This window comes from Schistocerca cancellata, chromosome 1 (assembly GCF_023864275.1).
Source record: "Schistocerca cancellata isolate TAMUIC-IGC-003103 chromosome 1, iqSchCanc2.1, whole genome shotgun sequence".
Taxonomy (NCBI): Eukaryota; Metazoa; Arthropoda; class Insecta; order Orthoptera; family Acrididae; genus Schistocerca; species Schistocerca cancellata.
The window spans coordinates 409,571,600-409,598,889 of record NC_064626.1 but is presented as its reverse complement, the minus strand read 5'-3'; the positions used below and the strand labels follow the sequence as shown (position 1 = coordinate 409,598,889).

Sequence of the window (27,290 nt, the reverse complement as noted above, 5' to 3'; positions counted from 1 at the left end):
TTTTCATATCTTCTGATGTCAGTTTCGTGTTTTATTTTAAAGCCTTTGAAAATGATGGAATGTCAAAATGTGTAAGGTGTTTTCGGAAATAATAAAGTGTGGTCAAGACATAAGAAAAGTTATTAAAGTGCATCCAAATGACCACTTTGTCTCAACATTTTCATGCAAATTGCAGTTCCATTCATACAATACACTATTGATCAAATTAGTGTAAACACTCAATAAGAAAAATATTCAGCTGTTGGTATTTTGAACTTACTAAAACATGATTCCATTTAGCATCTCAAACATGTTCTTTGAAAAATGACTAAAAGAATGTTTATTAATATCTTGACAGAGGCATTCTTAACTGAAGAAAATGCCTTCTGTGTCCAAAAAGATGATTGCTGCAGTCTTGCTATACAGAATATACCCATCCTCTAAAGTAATGCTGTCGATCATCTGCTTCTGCTTGAAGGCAGCTCAGCAGGTGTTTAGACTGTTGTCTTTCATTCTACTTTTCCCATTTCTTGCTCTGTGAAAAGGTTAGAAAAATGTTCTCTAGAGCACATCAAATAAGAAAAGAATTGAAAATCATAGTGCCCGAAACGAGGTGCTCCTCACTTATGTTGGAAAAGGTGTCCTCTGTTTAATGCAACTTCCCAAATCATCATTCAGCCAGTGTGTATCTGATAACTTTGGGTTTGGACTTCTGAGGGGGTACAGCATATAAAATATAGAGGGAAAAGGGGGGGGGGAAGGGTGGTGGAGACGTGAGGGGGGAGTGAATGAGTGAGTCCATGATTTTGATAGGGAAGGAGTGGTGTGGACAATGACCAAAGACAAAACGGGAAAGGTAAGGTGAGGTATTGATAAATGATTTAACGGAGGGTTAGGTCAGGGGGATTGTTAGAATGCAGGATATGTTGCAGAGATAATCCCCACCTGCATAGTTCAGAGAAACTTGTGCTGGAAAGGAGTATCCAGATGACATGCATACTGAAGCAGCTATTAGGCAGTTGTGTTCTGGTGTGTAGCATGGTCAGCAACTGGATGGTAAAATTTGTGGTTTGTCACAGTTTGGTGGTGGCCTGTGACTACTCTGTAGTAGCAATCGGTGGGTGAGTGTTTAGGACAGGTTGTTCACAAAGGAATGGCCCATGGGGTGCAGGATTGCTACCACCAAACTGTAGAAAATTGCAGACTTGACAGTTGCCAAATATGCTGCACACACCACCACCTATGACTTCACTAAGCTTGTAATATGGATACTCCCATATTGTGTATTTCTCTTATAGGTGGGAATTCTCTCTCCAGCACAAGCTGCAGTTCCCGTGGCCTAATCCTCTACTAACTTGTTTACCACTGCCTCACTTAACCTTTTCCCATTTGTCTTCTGTCATTGTTCCCTGTCCAGATTGTGTGCTGCCGCCCTCCCCCTCCCCCTCACTCCCCACTACCCCTCCCCCCTTTTCTACCCCCTCTCACCCCTCCCTTCCTTTCTTTCCTCCTACATGTCCCTCTTACTTCTCACCCTCTCTCTTCCACCTCTCCACCTATCTCTTCCCCCCCCCCTCCCCCCCCCCCCCGGTCGATGTTCTGAATGGCATTCCACAAGATGGCGGTTCAAATCCAGGCCCGATATCCTGATTTAGGTTTTCCGTGATTTCCCTAAACTGATGGGCCTGGTGATGACCTTGCTGTTTGGTTCCCTCCTCCAAATCAACCATCCAACCTCTCCCCATCTCTCCCCCCCTGCACCATCTCTCTCCCCCCCCCTGCCCCATCTCTCTCCCCCTCCCCTGCCCCATCTCTCGCCCCCCCCCCTGTCCCATCTCTCGCCCCCCCCCCCGCCCCAACTCTCGTCCCCCCCCCCTGCCCCATCTCACGCCACCCCTGCCCCATCTCTCGACCCCCCCTGCCCCATCTCTCGACCCCCCCCTGCCCCATCTCTCGACCCCCCCTGCCCCATCTCTCGACCCCCCCCTGCCCCATCTCTCGACCCCCCCCCCTGCCCCATCTCTCGCCCCCCCCCCCCTGCCCCATCTCTCGACCCCCCCCCCCACCCCGCCCCATCTCTCGCCCCCCCTCTCCTGTCCCACTCTTGATTACACCCCTAAACTGAAGGTAGGGACTTTTTTAAAAATTGTGTATTCTTATTGTGAGACACAATTATGTATATGATTAATTAGTCATCTTGCAGCCTTGATTTTTAGTAAATTGTCCGAGTTGTGATTAACATCTTCTTTGAGAATAGCAAACTAATTCATGAAAAGATTGTAGGAGTCATCAGTAACTGATATTTGGTTGTTTGTCATTTATAAATTGAATAGAATTGGAAATATTAGTCCTACAGACACATTCAGGAGACCTATTGGTATCATTTTTCAATGGAGAGAGAGTTGTGTTTGTGTGAAAATATGTGTGTATTTTGTCTGAGTCTGATGAAGGACAGTTCAGAATCAAACAGTGTAAAATTGAGGATTGAATAACAATATGAAAAATAGGTAACTACTCACCAGATAGAGGAGGCATTTTTATTTAAATTCTACTTTCATAAAGAAGTTTGTTACTGATTTCCTTAAAATTCTGCATACTGCAAATTATGAAACTACTTATGTGGCGGCACGGAATTCCCCATGGACATACAGAACTTGTAAAGATTGTTGTAAATAAAGTATTAATTTTTCTCTGATGAACTTTGCACCATTATGTTGAACTTTAATATTGTTCAGCAGTACTCTGCTAAATGTTCACAGCAGAATCCAAGTTAACACTAAATATCTGTGGCAATGTAAATCAAGTACTTTGTTTTAAGAAGCATTAACGAACAGAATTTTGATACCAAGTATATTTCCTTGTAGTTGTAGCCTGCTTGTACGTAAATATATTGCTTGCTGCTTCTTTTAGTCATTACCTCTCCTTTCCTATTACACCTCTGCCACATTGCTTAAAATACTGGGCTCTATTTTTTAGGTGGAGAAGGATTTAAATTGCCATCTAATATCCAGATCTAAGTTTCTTGTAGTTTTCTGAAATCGCTTAAGGGAATATACCTTTGAGAAAGGTACTTCACCTTTCTTTCTGTAGCTTTTCCAATCCAAACTTGTACACCATATCTAATGACCTTGCTGTCAACTGGAAGTTAATAATGAATCTTCCTTCCTTTCTCTTCTGCATAGCAAGATCTATTCCTCTTTCTTAAGATGTGGGTAGTCATCATCTTTCCCATTTTTTGGTTGGAAACATGCATTAGAGCTCTTTGTGGCGAGTAGTCTTTTTCAGTTCTCACCCCTGTAAGTTGACTGTGTTCTGATTTTTCAGTTTATAGTTTCTTATATGTTTATGTTGGAAACTTTCTATTAGAGTACAGAAAGAACGTGAAAGAGGTTGACTTTGATTTCCCATACTTAATCTGTATCTTGTACCTGTTAAAACCTAAGTTTTTCTCATAAAAACACTGGAATCAATTTGAATAATTTCCTTTTTGTATTTTATAGGTTTATGAAGATGGAGAACTTACGGTCGTGCAACGTTTTTGTGAGAGACTTTAAATCGTCTTCATTTCTGTGTAAGTTGGAGATGATTTGTAGTAGCATTAGAAAATTTCTGTTCTGCATTTAACTTTGTAAAAAGTAGAGACTGGCATGTAAAGTTACAAAGATTGGATTTTCCAGACAGAATGAAACTGTCTGGCAGTTCCGGATTAGGCCTTGGGCCTTTTAATGAGGCATCCTTAGTTGCTTCGTAAAACTGCTTCATGTTTCAAATACAAACACTGACAGATTTAAACTTTTTTTCTGAAATGTGCTGAGCTAACTTCTGACCTCTGCTACCATGAACTGCGATAGTCACGCTAAAGAGTACATGTATCAGTTAAACATGTTCTTGAAATAGATATGCTAGCTTAGTCAGGTACTTGATACTCGCTTGTCTTTAGAGGTCCCTGCATGTTGTTACTTAAAATTTTATCAAATACTGACCTGACCAACCCTGTTGTTTTTGCTGATTCCGCTGCAGTAGCTATCGTTGTTGTTGCTGTTTGGGACATGGTTGCATGACAGTGGAGTCATTACTCCACATTCTCAAATACTTAGTGTTCTTAACAAGTAAACCTCACAGTAAAAACAGTGGGAACTCCAAGTTGGAATCTCAACAGTATAAGGAAAAAGATTGCTACTCACTGTGAAGATGACAACTCACCGTAAAGATGATGTGTTGAGTTGCAGCCAGGTACAATGAAAAGACTTATGATTTAGCTCTTGGCCTTTCCCGTCTTCAGAAAAGTACACACTCATTCATTCATAGATGCAAGCACACGTCTCACCTTTATGACTGCCATCTCTGACAGCGCAGACTGGAATGTCATCTTTACGATGAGTAGCAATCTATCTTTTTCCTTGTCTTTTTGATAAGACATACCACAAAGTCAACTTGATATTAAAATTATAAAAATGTAAAGAGCACATAAAACTGAACAGCTAGGAAATAGAAGACAACTAAATCTCAACTGCTGTAGCACAGCTTGAGTTGCAAACTATTATTTTCTAGCAGCTTTGGGAGGAGCTTTAACAGAGGCAAAAATTTTACATATGCGTGACTGATAGGCAATCCCTGCCAAAAATAGAGGGAAGTCCCCATCTAATCTTTGGGCCACATTATGATTATCGAGGCTCTGCACATTGGCAATTCCTCTTACTCTGGAGAAGGAAACTTTGTACCAACGGGCGATGTCCAATCTGGAGGCAAGTTAGCAGGCCCTCAGTGACTGGAAGGAGTGACATCATGGCTGGATTGTCAATCTCATACAACAACTTGTTTTGCCCTCACTTCCAGCACCTCCTCCCATTGACACATGAACTGTTATTCAACGGTGATGGTGATGTATGCATGGATACTTAATAATTTGCTACTGTAGGTATCAAACAGGCCTCCTTGACTGTTTTATTCCTTGAATTTTCGTACGCTTTATTACCCACTACGATATCGGACCCCTCTTTAGATTGTGCAATTGAAAGAGATTGGTCTGAATGGACTGGACTTGTTTTGCTGCCAGGTGTGCACATTGGATGACTTGCAGCATACTGAAGAAATATGAGCATGCGAGGAATTTCTTAGCTCAAATACATATTGCTTGCTACAAAATTTTCGCGATGGCATGTATACATCCACATTATTAACATAAAATTCATTCAGGGTGTAGATCTTGAGGATGTCATTGGGGCAAAGCACAGAGCAGCCAAGATTATCTCTCGTCTTAGACCCATAAATGTATGTGGGTATACTATAATGATATTGGCATAAGATATTATCAAGTTATAATTGAAATGTGTAATGTACAGTACTGTATTCTGTATTACATATAGAATCACAATGACTCAGTCCTGTATAATGAATGATACTTGTTCCACAAAATCATGTCTCGTGTTTTCCATTTTTGTTGTTGCTTGTGGGTGCTTATAGAAATTAGAGTTACTTTGTTACAGTGTAGTGGTATTTCAAAACAATGCTTTTTTGCATGAATACAAGTGTAAAAAAGTAAATAATGAAGTAGTTATCATTAACACACGAAATGTGATGTAAATTTGTGTATATGCCACTCTCACTCTGCTGAAGTTGAAAATATGTTTTAGATCTGTAAAGTTAGGTTAAGAAATTATTGGCTATGTAAGTAATCAGGGCAGATTATAACTGAACTCATAAAATTGTTGTAGATGACTTATAATTAATGTTTTTATTTTGAAGGTATTTTGTAGACCCTTAGCAGCAGTTTAATAAATGGAAATTTAAAGTATTTGCAATGAAAAATAAATACAAGTAGTTTGACAGTCACCAGTAATGATTGAATATCTCTTACAAAAATGTTCTGTAGGTTTGAATATCAGTAACTAGACATCACCTTAAATTTTTAACTGCAAAATAAGTCCTTAAACTGCTCTGGTAACTACACACTTGTCGATGAATAAGACTGTCGTGCGGTGGCTCAGTGGTTGTGTCCTGGAATGCAGTCCAGAGGATTATAGGTTCGATCCCACAATCGTGCTCGAAACTTTGTGGCAATGTTTGTTAACATCCAAAATGCTAAGTTGTTTAAGTTGAGGACTCAGAGTAAAACAAAATTGTGCGGCAGTTGTTATAGCTGCAGCATTTGACTTGCACAGTGTAGTTGTCAGTGCATCGGACAAGGAATTTTAAGCAGGTGACACTATTTGTTAGGAGAAGAGTCTATGAAGAAATTCCAGTACCAATTGAAAATTAAGGGAACAGGAGCTACAATGTAATCAGGGTGGTATTTTACAACAGCTACAAAATTGGAATTTATTAAGGAAGTGTCACTTTGAAAAACTGATTTTCTTTTCCATTTATTTTAGTTACATTTCTTTAATTTCACTATCTACTTTCATTGTTATTGTTCTTAATTCATGTTCCCCGAGCATCAATGTACGTTTATGTTCACACTTCAAGAACATTTTCTTTTCTTTTGTTTTTGGAGTGCTGTTCTGACACTGAAGTTTCTATAACAGAATCATGATTTACCTATTGCACTCCTGCCTGTAATTAGAGGTTCTTTTTAGTTCAAAATAAAAGATATATTACTATCAGTTAACTTGCACCACCATTCCTATCAACTCAGTTTACGCTCTGCCCTTCATCTTCATTTCCTTTGTCATCTATGAGCCGAACAATATTTTCATTTGAAGGTAGAGTCATCTACACATTTACTGATAATGTGTGTGAACTGCAGCCTTCAGTGTTATTGAAATCTGTATTAGAATAAGAAATAAACAAGAATGTAATGAAAAATGTTATAAACTACCTTTTACACAGAAAATTCATTTTAAAAAAACTTACCTAAGCTTTTTAAAATTATACAAATCACCAGGAATAAAGTATTACTTCAGGCCTGCAATTAACTTCTGCCAATTTTCCATAACAGTAGTCCTGACAAAATTTCCTCTTCCAGCTTTGAGTTTTTCAACCTTAAAAAGTTTTGACACTGTTTTTACTCCATTTTTACACAGCACATATAATTACAGGGAGACAAAATGTAATCAGAATGAAATTTTCACTCTGTAGTGGAGTGTGTACTGATTTGAAACTTCACAGAAGTTTGGAAGGTAGGAGATGAGGTACTTGTGGAAGTAAAATTGTGAGGACGAGTCGTGAGTCGTGATTGGGTAGCTTAGTTGGTAGAGCACGTGCCCGCGAAAGACAACGATCGATCCCGAGTTCGAGTCTTGATACGGCACACAGTTTTAATCTGCCAGGAACTTTCAAATCAGCGTACACTCTGCTGCAGAGTGAAAATTTCATTCTGGAGACATCCCCCCGGCTGTGGCTAAACCATGTCTCCACAATATCCTTTCTTCCAATAGTACTAGTCCTGCAAGTTTCGCAGAACTTTCTTCCAAGCCTTTCTTTTCCTCTGTTTTGATGATGGTAATTAATATTGGTAATCGAAGTGTGATGATAATTATTTCAATAGCTGATTTTAGCTGTGCTGCCACTGCATTTTTTGCTAATTTTTATCCATACTGAACCTCTTTTGATGGATCCAAGTTAAGTGTTGTACAATATAGTAGAGTCCAGAACACAGTTCAGTTTCTGAGCTAAGGTCAAAAATGACTTCCAGCCTGCAATGCTATACAGTTGACTCTAAGAAGACATTTAACAAGGGGGCTGTGAGAGTAGCTAAATTGCATTCATAACAAAATCCCCGGACTTATTCATAACTAAGTCCCTGAATTTACTACCCTCCAGAAAAGCTGTCACAGTCAAATTATACACACAACCAGGAACTGAATGAAACCTGACGTAGAAAGTGCTGAAATATTTAAGGAAGTGTTTAATGTATATTTGAAGGTCATGTTGGGTCCCATAGAAGGGGGAGTGTCCTTTGGAGTTGACAAAATATTGGGGGGTGGTGGTGGTGGTGGTGGTGGTGGTGGTGGTGGTGTTGTCGTCATCGTGTTCTGTCCAAGGACTGGTGTGAGTTACACACAAATATTCAAAATACAACTAAATTATCCTACTCGACTACTGGTATAAATTCTGTACAGATTAAGTTTACTGTGAATTTATGATTGATAAACCAGGAGGATATTTAGTCTGTCTGTTTACACACACACACACACACACACACACACACACACACACACACACACGCTCGGGAAAGCTAATATGTTCCTTAGAATCACAAAGATCAGACTCTCTGAACTAGTTACGCTTGTGACGATAATTCCTAAGTCCAATTATCACTTGCTCTTACTGGTTCAGGGTCAAAGTCCAGTTGGTCATATAATGAGAGTGATCAGAGCGCAGTTAACCTTCCAGCTCCACAAAGGAATACCAATCTCGGAGAACTAATCCCACGTGAACACAAGTTGGAACAGACTAAGTCCCTTGGCTGATGTTCGTCTGCTTGTAGTGGCTGCGGTGCCACATCCTTGAGATTGGGCTGTTACTGGAACTACATTGTGTAGATCTTGGAGGTTGCTGTGCCTCGGAACTGCTTGCAGTGGCTCATTGATCTGAACTAATGGAGAGTAGCCAGGCACCCCCCTAAATACACTCCTGGCAGAGTAATATCTGTGTGCTCCTGATTGTGGTGCTGTTGTCTGGGATGTGCACACCACTGGTCTTGAGGTTGATGCCTCTCATGGTGAAGCTAGTGCTGCATTTTCTGTGGTGCTGGCTTAAGTTCTACTTCAAAATAGACTGGCATGTTTTGAATACAGTCTAGCAGCACAGGCAACTGCTCATTCATGTCAGTGATGCGGGTAGCTGTGGTTGTAAGTGAAGGACGTATCAAATATGATCTAATACTTAAATTTACATTAGATGTTAAGAAATTCCTCTTTTCAGAAATACTTCCCTTGCTATTGTCAATCTGCATTTTATATCTTCCCTACTTTGGTCATTACCAGATATTTTTCTGCCCAAATAACAAAATTGATCTACTACTCCTAGTCTCTCATTTCTTAATCTACTTCCATCAGCAACACCTGTCTTATTTAGACTACATTCTGTTACCCATGTTTCATTGTGGTTCATATTCATATTATAATCAATTACTTAGCAACCTCTGAGCAATTACAATATCATTAGCAAGCCTAAAAGTTTTTATTTCTTCTTTCTGAACTTTAATGCCGTATCCAAATTGATCCTTTAGTTTCTTCACAGCTCGCTCAATGTACAGATTGAATAACATCAGAAGTAAATTACAACCCTATCTCACGCCCGTCCTGCATTTCTCCAGAACCAAAACTGGTTTTCCACAGTTTTTCTACCACTTTTTCCATTCTACTGTAAACAATTTGTGTCACAGTTTTGCAAACATGACTTATTAAAATGATGGTTCAATAGTATTCACATCTATCAGCACCTTTGGAATTGGAATCCTTACATTTTTTCTGAAATCTGAAGGTATTTCACCTGTGTCATATATCTTGCACATGAAGTGAAATAATTTTGCCATGGCTGGCTCTCTCAAGGATCCCAATAATTCTGAGGGTATGTTGTCTGCTCCAGGGGCGTTGCTTCCATTTAGGTCTTTCAGTACTCTGCCAAAGTCTTCATGCTATATGGTATCTTCCATTAATTTTCACTTAACTCTTCTTCTGTTTGTATAATATTGTCTTCAAGTTTGATCCCCTTATATGGACTATTCCTCCCATCTTTCATATTTCCCTTCTTTGTTTAGTACTGGTTTACCATCAGAGCTCTTGATATTCATACAGTTGCTTCTCTTTTCTCATAGGTCTCTTTAAATTTCCTATAGGTAGCACCTAGCTTTTCCTTAGGTATGCGTGCTTCTACAGCCTAACATTTTTCCTCTATTCATTTCTGCACAGCCATTTTGCACTTTCTATCTTTCTCAATTTTTAAACATCTGTATTCACTTTCAGCTGCATTTTCTTCTTTTTTCAATTATATTCCATGTCTCCTGATGTACACAAGGGTTTGTACTAGGCCTTGTCTTTTTACCTGTATGATTATCTGCTGTCCTCACTATTTAATATGTTAAAGAAACCCATTCTTTTTCTATTGTATTCCTTTCTTCTGTTTTAGTCCAGTGTTACCTAATACTCCCTGTGCAACTCTTAACAACCTCTGGCTCCTTCAGTTTATTCAGCTTGCATCTACTTAATTTCCTACTGTTTTACAGTTTCTTCAGTTGCAGTCGTCAATTAATAGCCAATAACTGATAGTTGACATCAGGCCCTGGAAATGTCAAGTTTAATTGTTTTACAATTGTATAATCAATCCAAAACATTCCAGTGTCACCGGGTCTTCTTCACATGTACAACTTTCTTTCATGATTGGGTATCAGCAAAAATTAAATTATGCTCTGTGCTGCATTTTACCGGGTGGCTTCCTCTTCATTCCCCCCTCCCCCCCCCCCCCCCCCCCCCCCCCAACTATGTTCTCCTATTTTTCTGTTTCTTCCTTTTCCTGCTTCTGAATTCCAGTAATCCATCATAATTAAATGTTCAAAATGTTCATCCCCTTTAACAGCCTGAATAATTTCATTTATCTCATGATAGATTCCTGTCTTCATCACCTGCAGAGCTAATTAACATCATATATCAACGCCTGTTTGCAGCTAGGGTGTCCCTTTAATTATCATTTCATTCTAGCAAAGCTGCATGGTCATCAACGGTAACTGTTCTTTCGGGAACAGATACTACCGTCATATATAGTTAAAATATGGCTTCCCGGCCATTGACCTTCTTGTGCGAACGCACACGCTATGCCTGAACTCGTACGGGACTTTGTAGATTAATCTGCCATGAGTAATGAGTATGATGGCCAAACATCTATTAGGCGCACTAAGAATGTAGTGGTGTGGACATGTTGGAAATGTGGGTCTCACGGGGAGCATGCAAGGGATAAGTCCCTGCAGGCGCACTATCCTCTGTGCCCTCAGTGGTTCAGATGGATAGAGTGTCTGCCATGTAAGCAGGAGATCCTGGGTTCGAGTCGCGGTCAGGGCACACATTTTCAAATGTCCCTAATAAAGTATATCAACACCTGTTTGCAGCTAGGGTGTCCATTTAATTATCATTTCATTCCAGCAAAGCTGCATGGTCATCAACGGTAACTGTTCTTTCGGGAACAGATACTACAGTCATATATAATTAACATATTGAGTTGCCCTACTATGACGGGTGTTGTATTTGTATCTGTCGTGGCTATCCCACGATCCCAGTTGGAATAAAAGAAGGCATTTGCAGACACATGCTTTAATGCAAAACCTATATTTAGAATATTTCCTTTTATTTGCGTTTACAAATAGCCATATAAACTCTGTTGTGTACAATATGTAACTTCACATTGCATCATATCATCCTTTTTGGTTCTGTAACTGATGCCTGAACACACGTGTAAAAGTAGCCTGCAAAATTTTAATTTCTGCTTTACAAAGATTTTTGAGGATGGGCCAGTCCTTTACCTTAGAAACATAAGCTGACGTAGAAGGCTTGCAATATGTGCTAAACTTCCATGTATTTATATGAGTGTGTGTATTATTATCTTCTCAATAAGTCCTTGTTCCTCAAAGAACTTCTTTTTCACAGCATTTTCATTAGTAACTGTCTCTGCACAAACATGTACATGTAAACATATGTTACAGTTTTGTTAATAAGAACAGGCTTGTGAGCAATAAACTTTAACGTGTGCTCTGTGTTATAGTGGGAGAGTAAAGGAAAGTTCTTCATGTACATATCAAATAAACCTTCATTGTCTAAATTCTGTCCTCCATTTGCACAGAAGGCCAAATATATGTTTTGAAGCAATAGCATGACACCTACAATAAATTCATCACCTCAGGCACCGGTGCACTGTTGTCGTCATCATCATCATCATCATCATCTGAAATAAGGCATAGATTTGATATCTTGGTTTCGCTATGCATGTCTGAAGTATCCACCTCCTGCTGTATATGAGAACAATGAACAATGTGGCAATTAGCATGTACAACATTAAGTGTAGAAAGCAGTGTCTCATAACCAATTTTCTTTTCATTGGGAACAAATGTAACCAAACCCCTATTCATAAATGTTAGGCCAGATGTATTTTTAACATTCACTGTAACAGACCTACCTACAACAATTCACTTCAGCGTAGATGTGTCTCAAACACTTATGTTAAATCCAAACTCTGAACAAAATGGCATATACATGTTTTGTTGATGGAACACTACTTTCTCAAAGAAAGTACTCCTACCAATATTGTTTCTTCATAACCTGACAGGATTGAAAGGCCACATAGTACCAATCAACTACCTACCCCAACCAATTGCTATACAATAGATCACATGGAAAAAGATTGTTCACCTTTTGATATGTAGATTTAAATGTCTTAAAGTATCCACTCAAATTATAATTGTGTGTGTGTGTGTGTGTGGGGGGGGGGGGGGGGGGTGTTTATGTAGGTGCGAGCACATAACACCTCCACATATCTGGACTCATTTCAGCAACTTGATACACGCTGGAAAGAGTCACTGTGGGGTAAGAACCAACCACTTGTTAAAAGGTTGGGGGTAGAGGTGGAGAAACAGTGTAGCCATCCAATATTTGAGAATGAGAGCACTTAGAGATTTGTGAAGTTTACACTACTTTCAAACCTTTATGAAACTTTTTCTTGCTGACAATCCCCACAGAATGACAAAGGGAAAAAAGTTTATAACGTACTACATTTGTGCTGTTAATGCACTCAGCCACGTGAAGCATAATGTTTTGTTTTATGATGCATTTACTACCAACTCTGTTTGTCACACATTTTGCAGACAGTATTCACATATACCACTGAATGTACCAGAAAAATTACGTCGTTGTACGACAGTTAGTTCAGGAGATTTGATGTTATAAACATTGAATGTTGAAAAATTACTGCATCATGCAATACTTTTAAATTTATCACTAAAGTGCGCGTCATTTATGTTGGCGGCCAAGTTTAAGTTCGTTCTGCGCATCTGACGTCACAAAACACAGTCAGCCAATGCACAGAGAACGACGTTGCCAGATCTCGACTGCAGAGCAGAGCACGGACGAGTGTCTTCAGTTTTAGAAACGTTCAGTCATAAATAAAGTAATAGAACAAAAGCAATGTCTCGATAGCAGACTTTCTTTTATAGAAAGTTTGGAAAAAGCATTCTTTATACCAGTTGCTTCATATTCTATTAATTAATTAAACCAAACAAGCAATACGACACCTAATTCAGGCGATAGCAAGGAAAGGTGTTTGTATCAATCTCACGAACCGCTTTTTCGCAATAAAGAACAGCGGTAATTGTTTATTTCCTATTGTACTTCGACGAAGTGTGAGTAATTCATAGTCATACCAGGAGCGTTTGTCAGTATTTTGCGTGACCTGTTAGAGTCCCATGGAGTTACATTGTAGGACGAGTTACGTTAGCGTAACGGTTAAGGCGTTGGGTTGGTAAGCAAAAGGAGAAGGGTTCAAACCTTATGCAGTGCTTAATATTTTCTTTATTTAAAAACAATATCGAAGTGTCTTGCTTCACGAATTTTATTCGTTTGAATGCAATTTTTTGAAATTTCTAGTGCTTTGTCTCTTCATTAACCCTTTCGCTACTGTAGACACGCACACCCCGCATTCCGTGCTGTGCGCACTTTTGTCATCACTGCACTGCTCGCCTGTGCAGACACATGGTGTTCCCACTGCTTTGACACACTTATCATTCGATTTCACAAAAACTATTTGGCACAAAAATTAGATTTTTACACCTCTTCTTGACTGATACCTTTCCCCCATAAATGACTTAATTTTGTTTCGATGTTCAACCCAGTTATTGTGCAGCATTAAATGTAGTAAACCATTGCACGAAATTTTGAAGAGTTTGCAGAGGTAAAAGTCCATAGGGTATACTTTCCGTATGGTCGATTTTAGTTGCCACAATGTTGACAATGAAATGTGGACAAGATACCTAAATTTCATATAAAAGGTATCAGTCAAGAAGATGTGTAAAAATCTAATTTTTGGGCCAAATAGTTTTTGTGGAATCGAATGATAAGAGTGTCAAAGCAGTCGAAACACCACGTGTCAGCACAGGCGAGTAGTGCAGTGACAAAATCGCGCACAGCGCGGAATGCGGGGAGCACGTCTCTGTAGCAGCGAAAGGGTTAATGCGGCCATGGTGGCATTACTTCATGAACTGCGCACTCCCCCCTAGACGTAAGCTTGTGAACTATGCTATACTATGGCGCTGCTTCTCTTGGCACGTGCGTCGTGTGCAACTGGCAACGCAGCAATCTGCCGCGTCTGGGCGAGCATGCGTGAGCTGCCAAGATAAAAGAATTGAACTATAATTATATTCACAACACTTTATGCAGACGGTATTCACATATGCTGCTGAATCTACCTACAAAAATATTTCATTGTTCAACACATAGTTTAAGAGATATGACATCAAATACTGAGATGTGAGAAAAACTGCCACATCATGCATGACGTTTTAATTTATTACTTCTTTACTATCAATTCAACTCACAACACATTTCACTGACAATACACACATATACCACTGGAGATACATGTTCAATTACATAAGTGTACAGCACATAGTTCAGAAGATACAGTGTCATAAACATTGAACTGCAAAAAAATGAAAATGCAGTGCAAAATTTGCTAGACGTAGAGGTGAAATATGTGTACAAATACATGTGAAGTATACTAAATATATTTGACATGTGAGTATGCATGCAAAGCCACAAGTAAAAAGGTCATCTTGAAACTTTGGAATGATTTCAGTCAAATTTTGTACACATATTAATTACAATCTGGAAAGGAGTACCATAGGGGTGGGAACTCCCAGCCTCCTATTGGGGTGAGTGTGATAACATGGAGAGAGAAGAGAGGATGAGGAGATGGACAAACAATAAGGGAGGAGGAGGAGATAGGCAAATAGTGGAGGAGATGGACAAGAGTGGGGAGGGGGAAATGGATAGAGAAAGAGAGAAAAGGAGGAGATGGACAGAGAAAGGAAAGAGTAAGTAATGAACAGAGACAGGGGGAGGAAGAGAGAGGCACAGGCATGGGAAGGAGGAGATGTTGAACAGACAGACGAGGAGGAGGAAAAGGACAGAGAAGGGGAAGAGGAGGAGATGGATAGAGAGAAGGGAGAGGAAGAGATGGACAAAAAAAAGGGAAAGGGGAGGGTAAAATAAGAGAGAAAAGGGGGAGAAGGAAAAGAAGGAAAAGAAGGAAAAGAACCTGGGCCCCTTTACGTGGCATTCCGTCGCGCTGACCACTCAGCTATCGAGGTGAACAATTTGACACTAAAAATGGATTGATATAGTCCATTGTCTTCAAGCAACTGTTCCACTAATGCTGGCTAACATTAAAACACTGGCACATTTTACAATTATGGTGAAATGACATAATGAGCTGAAGGTGAATCAGGCAAGGAGGCTCTGTACTGCAACCTCCAAGATTACCTGCTCTGAACTCCATGTATTTCTGTATTTGGGCCACCTTAAATGTATAGTGTGTGCCACTATGGTTAACACATTTGAAGAATTGGAGCAGAGACTTTTCATTGCTTGTCAAGTATTTGTGTTCATTCAGAGCACCAGCAATTCTACCAAAGTATCGCTTATAACTTTTCTTAATGTTGTATGGTACTGTTACCTTTTCACAACTGGGATGAAGTTTACACATAATCAAGTCTGTGGTGGCTGGCAGAAACCAAATCACAATTATCTTGCAAATGATTCGTTTGCAGACCAATTTTTACTGACTTCTTTTGCTTCTGTTATCATGTACTTTCAGCTATATGTGTTTATGCCATTAGTTGTGATACACCCTCTATTCATTGTTTTGGATTACCCACTGCAGAAAGATATCATTTTGTTACTTCTTCATGTGCTTAAAATCTTTCTTCTCCTTCTCATTGGAGAGCTGTGTGAGGTTCGCTCACAATGGCTTCTTGACATGTGTTATGTCAAATGAAAGTATTTTGAACTGCCTTTATCTTATATACTGTGATAGTGTAGAGTTCCTGTTTGTCTTAATTATGTGGGCATGCACTGAAGTCATTGTGATCTACAAACACCTTTTTGCTTATAGTGAATGCAGGCTGCTTTGGCTCTAATTTTGTATTTTGTACTTTAAATCAAGAAGTATGTCAGTTTGCCAGTACAATTTGAGTTGATTTTGAAACCCCCATTGTGTAATTTTTGTGTGTTATGACAAGTGTTTCATTGGAAGACTTAAAGCGTTAAAATATACAACTGTTGTTTGATTTTTCAGAAAGAAATTTAGTTTTTCTGTGCTGTGCTAAATCTTTCAGCATATGTATTTTTATTTTTGCAGGTGAGGAAGTGAAGATCGTCAATGTACCACCATTTGCAGAATCTGTTTCGGAAGGAGATGTGAGGTGGGAGAAAGGTAATTTGTTTGCTGTTCCTGTATGTGAATTTATCTATTAACAAGAAATATCATGCATATAAATTTCAGTAAAATTGTCAGAATATAAAATCTTCTAAATTTATATTGTTAATTCTAGCTGTTGGAGATGCTGTTTCAGAAGATGAAGTAGTTTTGGAAATAGAAACTGATAAGGTATGTGATATGTTTTTGCGGTTGGATACAAATGGCTACCTTTACATTCATAAGGTTAATTTCTACCTTGTTTAAAGCTATGCAAACATAGAAACAACATCCAAGAGTGTACTGCAGAAGTAACTTTCAGATAACAACTCAATTCTTATTGCCATGGCTGAAAAATTTTTGCTTGTTCCTGAGACTTAGAGGTGGGAAACTATGTTAGTCTGTTAGCAGTGTGCTGGCTATTGAAAAGTTTGATGATCTCAGTTTGCTTACTCTGTTTTGTAAGTGCTGGCTGTAACAACAGCAGAAGCAGCAGTAGCAGTAGTAGTTTGTGACGTTCGCCTGCTTTATTTCTTCGTTGATAGTCCTCGGTGCCGACATACTGCATTGTTAACGGGCTTAAAAATGAGGGATGGAAGTTCAACATGGACTACTGTAAATGATGTAGCTGACAGTTGTGTTTCACAGTTCTTTACTTTCTTTCGCTGTTCACAACCCCTCAATATTACAATGTTAATATGGCCAGTTCATTATTAGTTAACTTTTGATAAGGCTCATTAATAGTTTGCAGGCAAATGTCAGCACACTGCTACAATGGTTTACCGTTGAACACCTATGAGCAGTAAAAAACCTAACCACACAGTTCTTACAGAATAATACGGTACATGTGGCACTATTGAACAGACTCTGTCATTGTTTTAACATAAGGCGTATTGATCTTACACTAATTTAACTGCATTATTGTTGCTCTAACTGATACAGATTTCCCCTCTGAAAATCGACCATGGACTGACTGTCTCGGGACCAAAAATCGAGACTTTATATATTTCACAATAATAGATTCTGAAACTATACACAGTTCAATGTTTAATTTACAGAAATTACAATTCAAACAATACTTATTCAATTAACTGAATATATAGAAAAATTCCTCCTGTGAAACAGTTACTTCTACCACAAAGGTTAGGCCAAATTATTTGTTTAAATAATAAAATTAACAGATATATTTACACAAACCATACTTTAGACAAACCTCATAATTACTTTGGTATTAAATAAGGGCTGGCTTTGCTAACATGTTTTTGAATAGATCCAAATAAATACTTTACAAATGATAGTTGTTATTCTTCCAAATTTTTATAATTAGTACAGAATCTATATTTGTTTATACGTCAACAATAGAATAGAAGTCACAAAACAATTATTGATTTCACCTTATAACAAAAGTATTAACTAGGAATAGTTGAAATAAATTAGGAAATTGATTAAATACACAAAACCGAGCACAAAATTAGATCTGGTGCTATATTCTTTAAGACTGAAGGCCAAACTTTCTCTTTTATGGACATGCAGATTATACTCATGTATGTTAATGGTAATTAGGTGAAAATGGAAATAAAATGAATTTAAGGCGGCAGATGGCAAAATGAGAGGAAGTAAAGAGATCCCAGCTTGCTTCATCAGAAGTTGACGCAAAACTCTATTTATGACTATCCTCTATTTCATTTAGGAGTAGTGGACAGTCTGCAGTCCTAATCACTGCACCATTGGTGTAATATCCCAGGTTTGAGCATTAGATTTTTGATGAATATCATTGACATTTGAAGCTTCAGTTCCATTGACTGATTTTTGGTGTTCATGAAATGTGGTTGAGGTTTCGTCTAGTTAACTCAAACCGTCCTACGTGGAAGGTGCCAAGACTTCGACTCATATGCAATAGCAAATCCTGTGCTCTGCCAGGCATCAAAACCTGGAATTCAGTGCATTAACAACAGAAGAATGAGATGAACCATGCACACAGTGGGTCCACTACGAACACATTACATTACATTTTAAAGAAACTCGGGAAATGGAAATCCTATTTCCTTAAATGGGTTTTTTTCCTGTATAAGAGTTTTTTTAGCCATATCACAAATGCACATTACTTGGCACTAGCAAATAATAAAATATATATTAGTGCCGCACACTTGTCCTTAACTCAGTAGGCATTCATTTTAAGGTCACATGTAAAGTCACCATTGGGGCTTTCAATTTAAGGGCAGCATCCAGAATGAAGAAGTAATTGTTTATCCTTCAATGTTATCCTTTATATCCCAATAACAGAGATCAAGAGGTAATTTTGTTTTTCCAGCCAGCATACTCTACTGACAAGAGTTTCATCTCGTTAGTATTAAAAAAAAAAAGTGTTGGAACAAATTCTGGAAATTTCCAGAATAAAAGAATCGACTTTGGAAGGAGCAAGAAAGAGAGAGAGAGAGAGAGAGAGAGAGAGAGAGAGAGAGAGAGAGAGAGATGAATGTTTCAAAACTTATTTTACTTCTCCTTCTTCTCTGCGGTGGGATCACTAAGGACCACGCGTAATCAACATTTGTTGGCATTCCTCTTCACTCTGTATTCCTTCATACTCAATTAATGGGCTAGTTTTCATTGCACAGACCACCTATGTCGGTTAGTTTTTCTCTCTTCTTCCTCAAAACTCTGTGTGCTTCTGATTTTTCTGATTTAATTTCTGTCATGTAGATTTGGAGGCCCTAATTCTCTCAGGTCTTCTTCTGTCTGTTTGTACTAGTTTGGTCTTGTAGTTTTGTTCTTTAAAAATGTACAGATTTTTTACAGTAACCTGTTTGAGCCCATTCTTTCTAAATGCCCCCTGAATTGGATTCTTCTCATGCGCATTGTGTATGTTATTTTGGAGATATTTTTATATATTTCTGCATTGGGTTTTGGATAATGCACACCATCTTTAGTTCTTGGTCCTAGGATTTTCCTTGTTATTTTATGTTCTTTCACTTCTAATTCCCCTTTTAGTGTTCTGTGTTGAAGACTTAGTGTCTCAGATGTGTAGAGAGCTTCGGGTTTAATTACTGTTGTGAAGTGTTGTATTTTGCAGTTCCATGAGAGATTCTTTTTGTTGTAAACGTTTTTTGTTAACTGAAATGCCATCTCCAATTTCTGGACTCTTGAACTGACAGATTTCTTTTCATTACAATTTTCTGCAATCCATTCACCTAAATATTTAAATTCTTTTTCTCGAGAGATGTAGTTATTACCAATTTTGAGATCGGAAGGTGCATCTTTGATGTGAGCCGTAAATTTTGTTTTTTTCAAATGAAATTTCTAATCCTATTTTTGCTGCCTAGTCTTGTAATAATTCTAGCTGTTTCTGTGCTTTTTTTAAAGTCAACAAATGTGATGGCATAACTTTTGTTTGAAGTACTATGCAAATATTTCATCGAGTTTTTCAAGTTAAGGATTTGTTCTACACACGAACATAAGTATTTTGCAACTTAAGGGATCATATCGTCGCTAGGCAATGAAAACCTCGTAACTCAAATTGGTCAAATTTTACAGGAGAAACAAAAAGCTAATTATAGAAATCACATGAGGACCTGATTAGTTAAATGTAGTGGTTTCTGCTACACCATATGGGTCCGGTCATTGGTACATAAGACTTTATTATGCACTTCAAATTGTCTGCTGGTTTTTGGAGTTACGAGGTTTTCACAGTTATTTTTTTGGTAGTGATGGAGATAAGAGGCATGTAACGAGTGCACGGTTAAGAATTGAAATGAATTTGTTTTAAAAAAAACTTACTTAAATTTTACATTATTTGTGTATTATGAAACGTCTGTAACGATACATTGTTACATATATAAAGTGAAATGAATAATTTCACTTTGATCAAAATATTGGAATCTGGATGTTAATAAATTGCAGTGTTTAAAAAACATAGAAACAATGTTGTTGGCTTTAATTAACCTTTTCTTACTGTAAACATTTGTGCAGTTTATTAACATTTATTATTGTTACTATTGCTGCTACACTGACAGTCAGTCATAGGTGGCTGTAAACAAGTTTAATTTCGGCTGCATTTTTTTATGCACGGACATGTTCACTCATTACAAATGTGAGGCAGTGTGTCATAAAATGAATGCACATTCTTAGGAAGGACCAGCTTTAGTTGTAGCAAATGCGTAAACTTTTCTGCGCTGATCTTTAGTGGTGAACTGTAGAGAGGGGGCACTGTAAGTGAGCTGGGTATGTTTGACATGCTTCTTGGAAGTGGTTCCCATGTATCGCTGAATTTCAATTTATATTCCATTTTTCCGGAGGGATCATACTTGAGACACCTGATATCAGTCACTGTTGGATCCACAATTTTGGATCCTGGCTGAATAGATGAATACAACGAGAGTTTATCATAGGACTTGAAAAACGTGTGGTCCAAATAATTGACAACATAAGGTCTAGGACTTTGTCTTGCAACTTCTACATAGCCAGCAGGAGTATAAATGTGTCTGTTTTTTAACTTGCTTTCTATGATGGAGTGCATAGAATCACACTCCATTTGAGTGTGAGCTCTCTCCAGAAATTTTTGCACTATTGTAATACCTTTCTGATTGGCGAGATAAGCCATTGCATTACTCATGACTGAGTTTCGATTCTGGTACGTGCATCCGTCGCTATAGAAAATAGCTTCTGAATCATTTTGGACGTACGTTTCTATAAAATGCACGAGTATACTGGCATATTCCGAAGCTGTTAGTCAACCTTCACTCTCGTGCCAAAGGTAACAATAACCATCCTTACTTTTTAAATCATAGATGGTAAAGTTGTGGACCTTCAGTTTGCTTTTATAGTACAGTGCAGATGCTTTTAGTCTGGGAGAAAGGAGAAGTGCTTGAAGGTCCATTGTAAACACTCTAGCTGATCCTAATTTATCACTATTTTTCGCTTCCCTTGCCTCAGTTTTTTGGGCCATATGCAAAGAGCATTCATTGTCTGAGAGATTGCCTGTCTGGTGAGAACAACAAAGATCGCACTGGTCCTTTTTAAGCGAAAATAAGTTAAGTTTATTTTCATCGAATACCTCGCAGAACTGTTTGTAAGCAGCTGGGATTTGTCCTCTTTTCTTGCAAAATTGTGTATATTCCCTATGAAGTTCTGATCTACTCTGCCAGTTAGGTTCCAAGTAGAGTTTTGTGGAAGAACGACAGCAGTAATGCGATTCCAGTTTCGGCAACTCTGCAAAAAAATCTAATGCTGATTGTCGTCCACCTGAAACTTTCGCTGGTCTCTCCTGCATTTGAGGCCCTTCTGCAAGCGTTCTTCCTGATGCACTAGATGCACATGTTCTGACACTCCATTCGCCTAAGCACAAAGTATTCAGAAACATAGTCTTGCAGACAGTTTTTCTCTTTCCTTCTACTACAAAATTGTAATATAGTGTGTTAGAACGATGAGATTTATTAGATTCTGAATTATTTCTGCGTCTTTTAACTGGAACTTAGTAGACATGGCTTCTAACAAAAATTTTTCTTTCACCCCAAGACATATCCTGCCAGAAATGATTAAATATTCGCTGTCTCTGCTCTTTTGTAATATCCTTGCAATTCTTGTTCCGATTTAAGAAAGAATGTTTACAAGTACATCATGGTTTCATTTCCCTCCTGCTCCTGCTCACTGTTGGTCTCTTTTTGCCAAACTCATCTTTTTGCATTCCTAAATAATCCTGTCCCCTCATACGTTTTTCTTTCTGCAAACTTTGAAGTGATTGATTGCTTTTCCTTTTACGGCGCTGCTTAGTACTCTTCACTCCCACATCAACTTTGTCATCGTCGTCTTCCTTGCTCTTGTTACTGCTATGGTCATTTTTGTTTTTATCTGGATCGTACGCATCACTACTGCCACTGGAGATATCATCCTCGCTGCTGTGTTCGAAAAGACTTTCAAACTCAGAAGTGGAATTCGCCTCTGTATTGGCTTCTTTTTCCGCATTATCTGTAGTGTAAACCATAACGTCATCAATACATTTAAATAATTTAATCACCTCAACTTCCAAACAAGGATCTTACTTCCAGTTACAACAATATAAACTACGGTTTACCTTCATTTTGTAGGTCTACCCTTTCTTTTGGTGCAGGACAAGGAGGAACATGACTAGAATCTTCTGGTGATTTTATACGATATGATCCGTTGTCGGCTTGTTTCACAAGGTGAAGAGTGAATTTACTCTTTTTACCCATAGCTGAAAACAAAGTAGTTACTGTAGAATGTATAGGATTCTGTTCAGTTCTAAAATTAGAACCTCCTATGTACCGAGCGCAGTCTGCTTTACGCGCGATGAAAAACTCGTAAGTCAACATTGTATTTAACGAGGTCATTATTAATTCTGTATATTAAAATACAATACATAAATACCTATAAATACTAACACGTACCTGTAGCAGTAAAGCAGTGTTGGGTCTGTCACTCAAAAAAGTTACTATCACGTCAAAAAACGTTTAAATCTCGGAGTATGTGTTCGCCCTGCACACTAACAATGGCGATTATCGGAGATGCGAGGTTTACAGCACAAACTACGTATCGCTGGAGATGTGAGGTTTTCATTATTGCCGCTAGATGGCAACACTGTTCAACTCGAAGATGGAAGGTTTCAACAGCCTATATGGCATAATTTTCTACATTTGGTAATGAAGTTACGTGGATATCATTGTCAGATGGAGTTACGAGGTTTTCATTGCCTAGCGACGATATTTAACAAAACACTCAGCAGATCTCTCTCTCACTGCAAGCACAGTTCATCCCCCGCTACCTTAATACCTAATGCATTCATTATTCATTACAGAAGAGGAGGAAGGCTTTTAGAGGTTCTTTTGGTTGTGAACTGCATTGCAAGAAATCTGTAAAGTCAAGATCAGGTGCATCCATAAGGAAGAATGGATATGTGTTTGTCAGTCTGGTGTTGTTCCTCCAGGATATTGCCAGCATGAGCCCATAATGAACCCAGAACTACTACATTGCCTCCATTCTCTTTATTTCAGTGCTGCACCGAAAGCTTAGCTACTAGCTCTTCTACATTCATTTCGGTGCTGAGCACAGGCTGAAGAAATTTCTCTGTTGTCTCTGCTGGTGTCCTGTACTGACAGACTGCAGCACTGCCAGTAGATCTACTATGGTGTCCCAGTGCGATAGTCCTTTGGTGTGCAGGGCATCTGCCAGTAATAAGAATGATCTTTTTGTCTGTGGCACCATCTCAGTGTTTAAGCTCCTAAGAAATTTTGTGTAAATTTTAGCATTCAACCAGGGATTGCTAATAAAATCATAGGTGCACACTGTGGTTTGTAAATCACCTGGGAGTATAAAATTTTCCCCATTATCAATGGCAGCAACTTTCCGTAGCTGTCACTATTAACACAAAGGGCTGTCATTCTTTCTTTCTTTTTTTTCCTCTGATATATTTTCCACTGGTTTTAGAGGGAGTAAATTGTAAAAGACCACAATTCCATAACATTGAAAGTATTGCTAGACTTGTATCTGATATCAGATGTGGCAAAATATTCTAAATTGGTGGTAAGACAGGTTACAAGATACTTCTTTTTTACCAAATAGTTCTGCCAGGCATTTGATGTACCGAATCCTTCAGTCCCAAGCTTCAGGGGAAGGCAGCGATGTACGATGTTTTAATGTAGAAACTGAAACTTTTGTGGCCCGTCATGACTTATGATTGTGTATTGTTGTGAAGAAAATAGACAACCCTTGATCTACTTTTTAGAAAGGATTAAAGAAGCAGCACAGCTGCAACCTCAAAACACACTGCAGCTCCCATTTTTCTGACTCCCATTGTCATGAGCACTGTATGGAATGCCAGAATTGAAAAAACTGAGGGGAAAACTGAGTTTAGTGTACACACCCTCAGTTCATGTAATTGTAGATACTTCTAATGGATAACTCTGTAGTTAAACTAATGTTGTACCATATTTACTCGAATATAAGCCGCACTTTTTTTCCGGTTTTTGTAATCCAAAAAACTGCCTGTGGCTTAGAATCGAGTGCAAAGCAAGCGGAAGTTCTGAAAAATGTTGGTGGGTGCCGCCACAACTTACTTCTGCCGTCGAATACATGTAGCGCTACACAGGCATGCTTTGTAGGCACAGAGATAAATATGAGGATTTTGGATTTTCCTGTTAGAAATGAGCTCCTAACCATCGGTAATGTGGCAAAGTAGCCTCTGTTGCCTGCTACTATTCTAGCTTTCACCTTGCTGCTGATGTTATTGGTCTCCATGATAGTCAATCTGAGGTACCTGAAGTCTCTCATTCTTTCAAACTCCTTATCGGATATTCCGAGATTTGGTAGGTTTTGCTGGTTGGTCATTGCCATATATTTGGTCTTTTCAACATTGAGTATCGGACCAAGATCCCTTGCACCTCTCTCCAGTTGTTGATAGGCATCAGCCAGCACAGCAGTGTTTCGTGTGAGTAACGCCACATCATGTGTGTGGGCTAGGTACTGCAGTCAACAATTAAATATGGTTCCCCCTCTATTTATCTCTGTCTGACTTATGATTTTTTCTAGGTAGAGGTTGAATAGCAGTGAGGAGATATCATCACCCTGTCTCAGTACCTTCTTCACTTCCACTTCTCTGAGATTTTGCCCTATATTTTTACTTTACAATTGGTTTCACTGAGGGTCGTCATAGTAAGTTTAATGAGCTTTTTAGGTATTCATTCCAGAATGTCACTTTTGATATGCTATCATAGGGTTGTTTAAGATCGATATAAAGCTGACGTATGTTTGTTTGATGTTCGTAACATTTTTCAAGCACTATGCATAATGTGAATTTGATCAGTTGTGGTCTTATTTCTTCTAAAGCCACTCTGATAGTCTCCAATTCTCTCTTCTACAGAGGGAGTAAGCCTCCTAGTTAGGAGTCACTATTTTGTCACCAAAACTGTGCTGTCTGCTGAAGCTCTGGAAATTGCAAGGTTATTTGTAGAAGACATCATTCAGGAGCACAGGGCACCCAGTATGACGATATCTGATCATAGAAAAGTTTTCATTTGAGACTAGAGACAGTGGTAATTTCACATTGCAACATCATTCACAGGATGACCACCAGAGGCCTCACAGAACACTTTAATGAGACATTGCTGGATATGCTCTCAATGTACGCCGATATCGAACAGAGCGCTTGGAATAGAGTACTGTCCTTTGTGACATTCACATACAACACAGCAAAGCAAGACACTTCATGCTTTGTGCTGTTTTTTTCTGCTCTATGGTTGCAAGGCCAAAATGACAATGTATGCACTGTTCCCGTTTCATCTAGATAATACTCAGGATGCCTACATGAAACCCATCATTACCAGTACCAAAGAAGCAAGACAGTTGGACCTTGGGCACCCAGGAGAATGACTCAAGAGATGGAAGTTTTACATGTATGGAGAAAGTGGGGCTATCGGAAAAGTTACTAAAGCACTACTTTTTCAACATCACATACAACGTTGAGGATTTTGACCCTTCATCAAGAAGACAAAATAGCAGAGAGGCCGTCCATGTTCTCTGTATGAAGTTCTACAAGTCATGAGACAGATACCGTATTTACTCGAATCTAAGCCGCACTCGAATCTAAGCCGCACCTGAAAAATGAGACTCGAAATCAAGGAAAAAAATTTTCCCGAATCTAAGCCGCACCTGAAGTTTGAGACTCGAAATTCAAGAGGTGAGAAAAGTTTTAGGCCACACCTCCACATCGAAACAAAGTTGGTCCATTTAATATGAGACACAATTTAGGTCGAATGAATGACGATACTGCTACAGTAGTTTGGTTCGAGTCGTAAGCTTAGCAGTTAAGCTTTACTACGTAGCCATTGCTATGCGTCAGGCGCTCCGTCCGTATTTATACGGGTGCCCTTCCTTTTTCACGTGCTTCGTCTGGTTTGAATCGATTGCTTATTTTGCTTTGAGCTGACAAGTGCCGTTTTCTTTGTTATAGGTGTTTACGTCACTCTTAAGCTGAAAATGCATTACTGCACTGTGTCATGCATTGTTTGTCGCATTCTGATAGTGCGTGTTTACGGCCTGTCGCGGCTCACGACATGGCTTGCTTTTGTGCGCGCTACTGCCGCGTACAATTAAAAAAAAAGTGAGGAATCGTCTCATTAGCGAAACAATTGCAAGAGACTGCTATTTGTTGTTACTTACACTGCTGCTTTCTTTGATAATGATCAACAAGAATCAAATAATAGACTGCGTATGATAGAACATGTTCTGAACGAGAGTTAGGCGAAAATTTTCCTCCGTTTGAAAATCTTTGCGGCCGCTTCTTTATTACATCAAATTCTGCACAGAAATTAGTCATCTTAGATTTAAAAATCTAGTCACTTGCCGTGCTTCATTTCTGACTGTATCGCTGTTAGGCATAAGAATAATACGAATATAAACATGACACGATACGTATATTCTTCCGCGTTTGCTGTTGTCTCACTCTAGTTTTGTAGTTTATTAGGCAGACAGGATTTAAATGAGAGAGCAGCAAACACGAAAGAATACACGGCAAAATGTTTATATCCGTATTATTCTTATGGTGAAGAGAATACTGTATGTGATTCAAATTTCATCAGGTTCCTATTAGCAACCATCTCTTCTCACAGATAGGAAAAAATTCAGAACGTAGTGTTGGCCATATTGACAAACATCCCAAACAGTCTTGCCAGTCAGATTTTCGTAGTACACTGAAATTGTGCTACATTCGAAGATGAACAATACGGAATTTGTATTTACTTCGTTAGATAATATATGAAAATGCAGTGGTCGAAACTCGCGACGGAGAAAAAAAACTCGTCTTCCACTTTTTTTTTTTTAAATTTATTTACTGACGCAGAGGTTTTGGCGCCAGTATTTATCTTTGTGCCTACAGAGTATGCCTGCGTAGCGCTACATATATTCGACGG

At 38.7% G+C, this 27,290-nt stretch overlaps 1 protein-coding gene across 1 annotated transcript in view; it reads left to right on the top strand.

The window, feature by feature from the left end:
* Positions 1 to 27,290, top strand: part of LOC126175714 (dihydrolipoyllysine-residue succinyltransferase component of 2-oxoglutarate dehydrogenase complex, mitochondrial) — a 74,008-nt gene that overhangs the window by 8,914 nt on the left and 37,804 nt on the right. Inside the window, exons 3-5 of the mRNA XM_049922650.1 lie at positions 3,480 to 3,550; positions 16,318 to 16,392; positions 16,511 to 16,566. Coding sequence (XP_049778607.1) covers positions 3,480 to 3,550; positions 16,318 to 16,392; positions 16,511 to 16,566 — 202 coding nt within the window. The remainder of the gene's footprint in view (positions 1 to 3,479; positions 3,551 to 16,317; positions 16,393 to 16,510; positions 16,567 to 27,290) is intronic.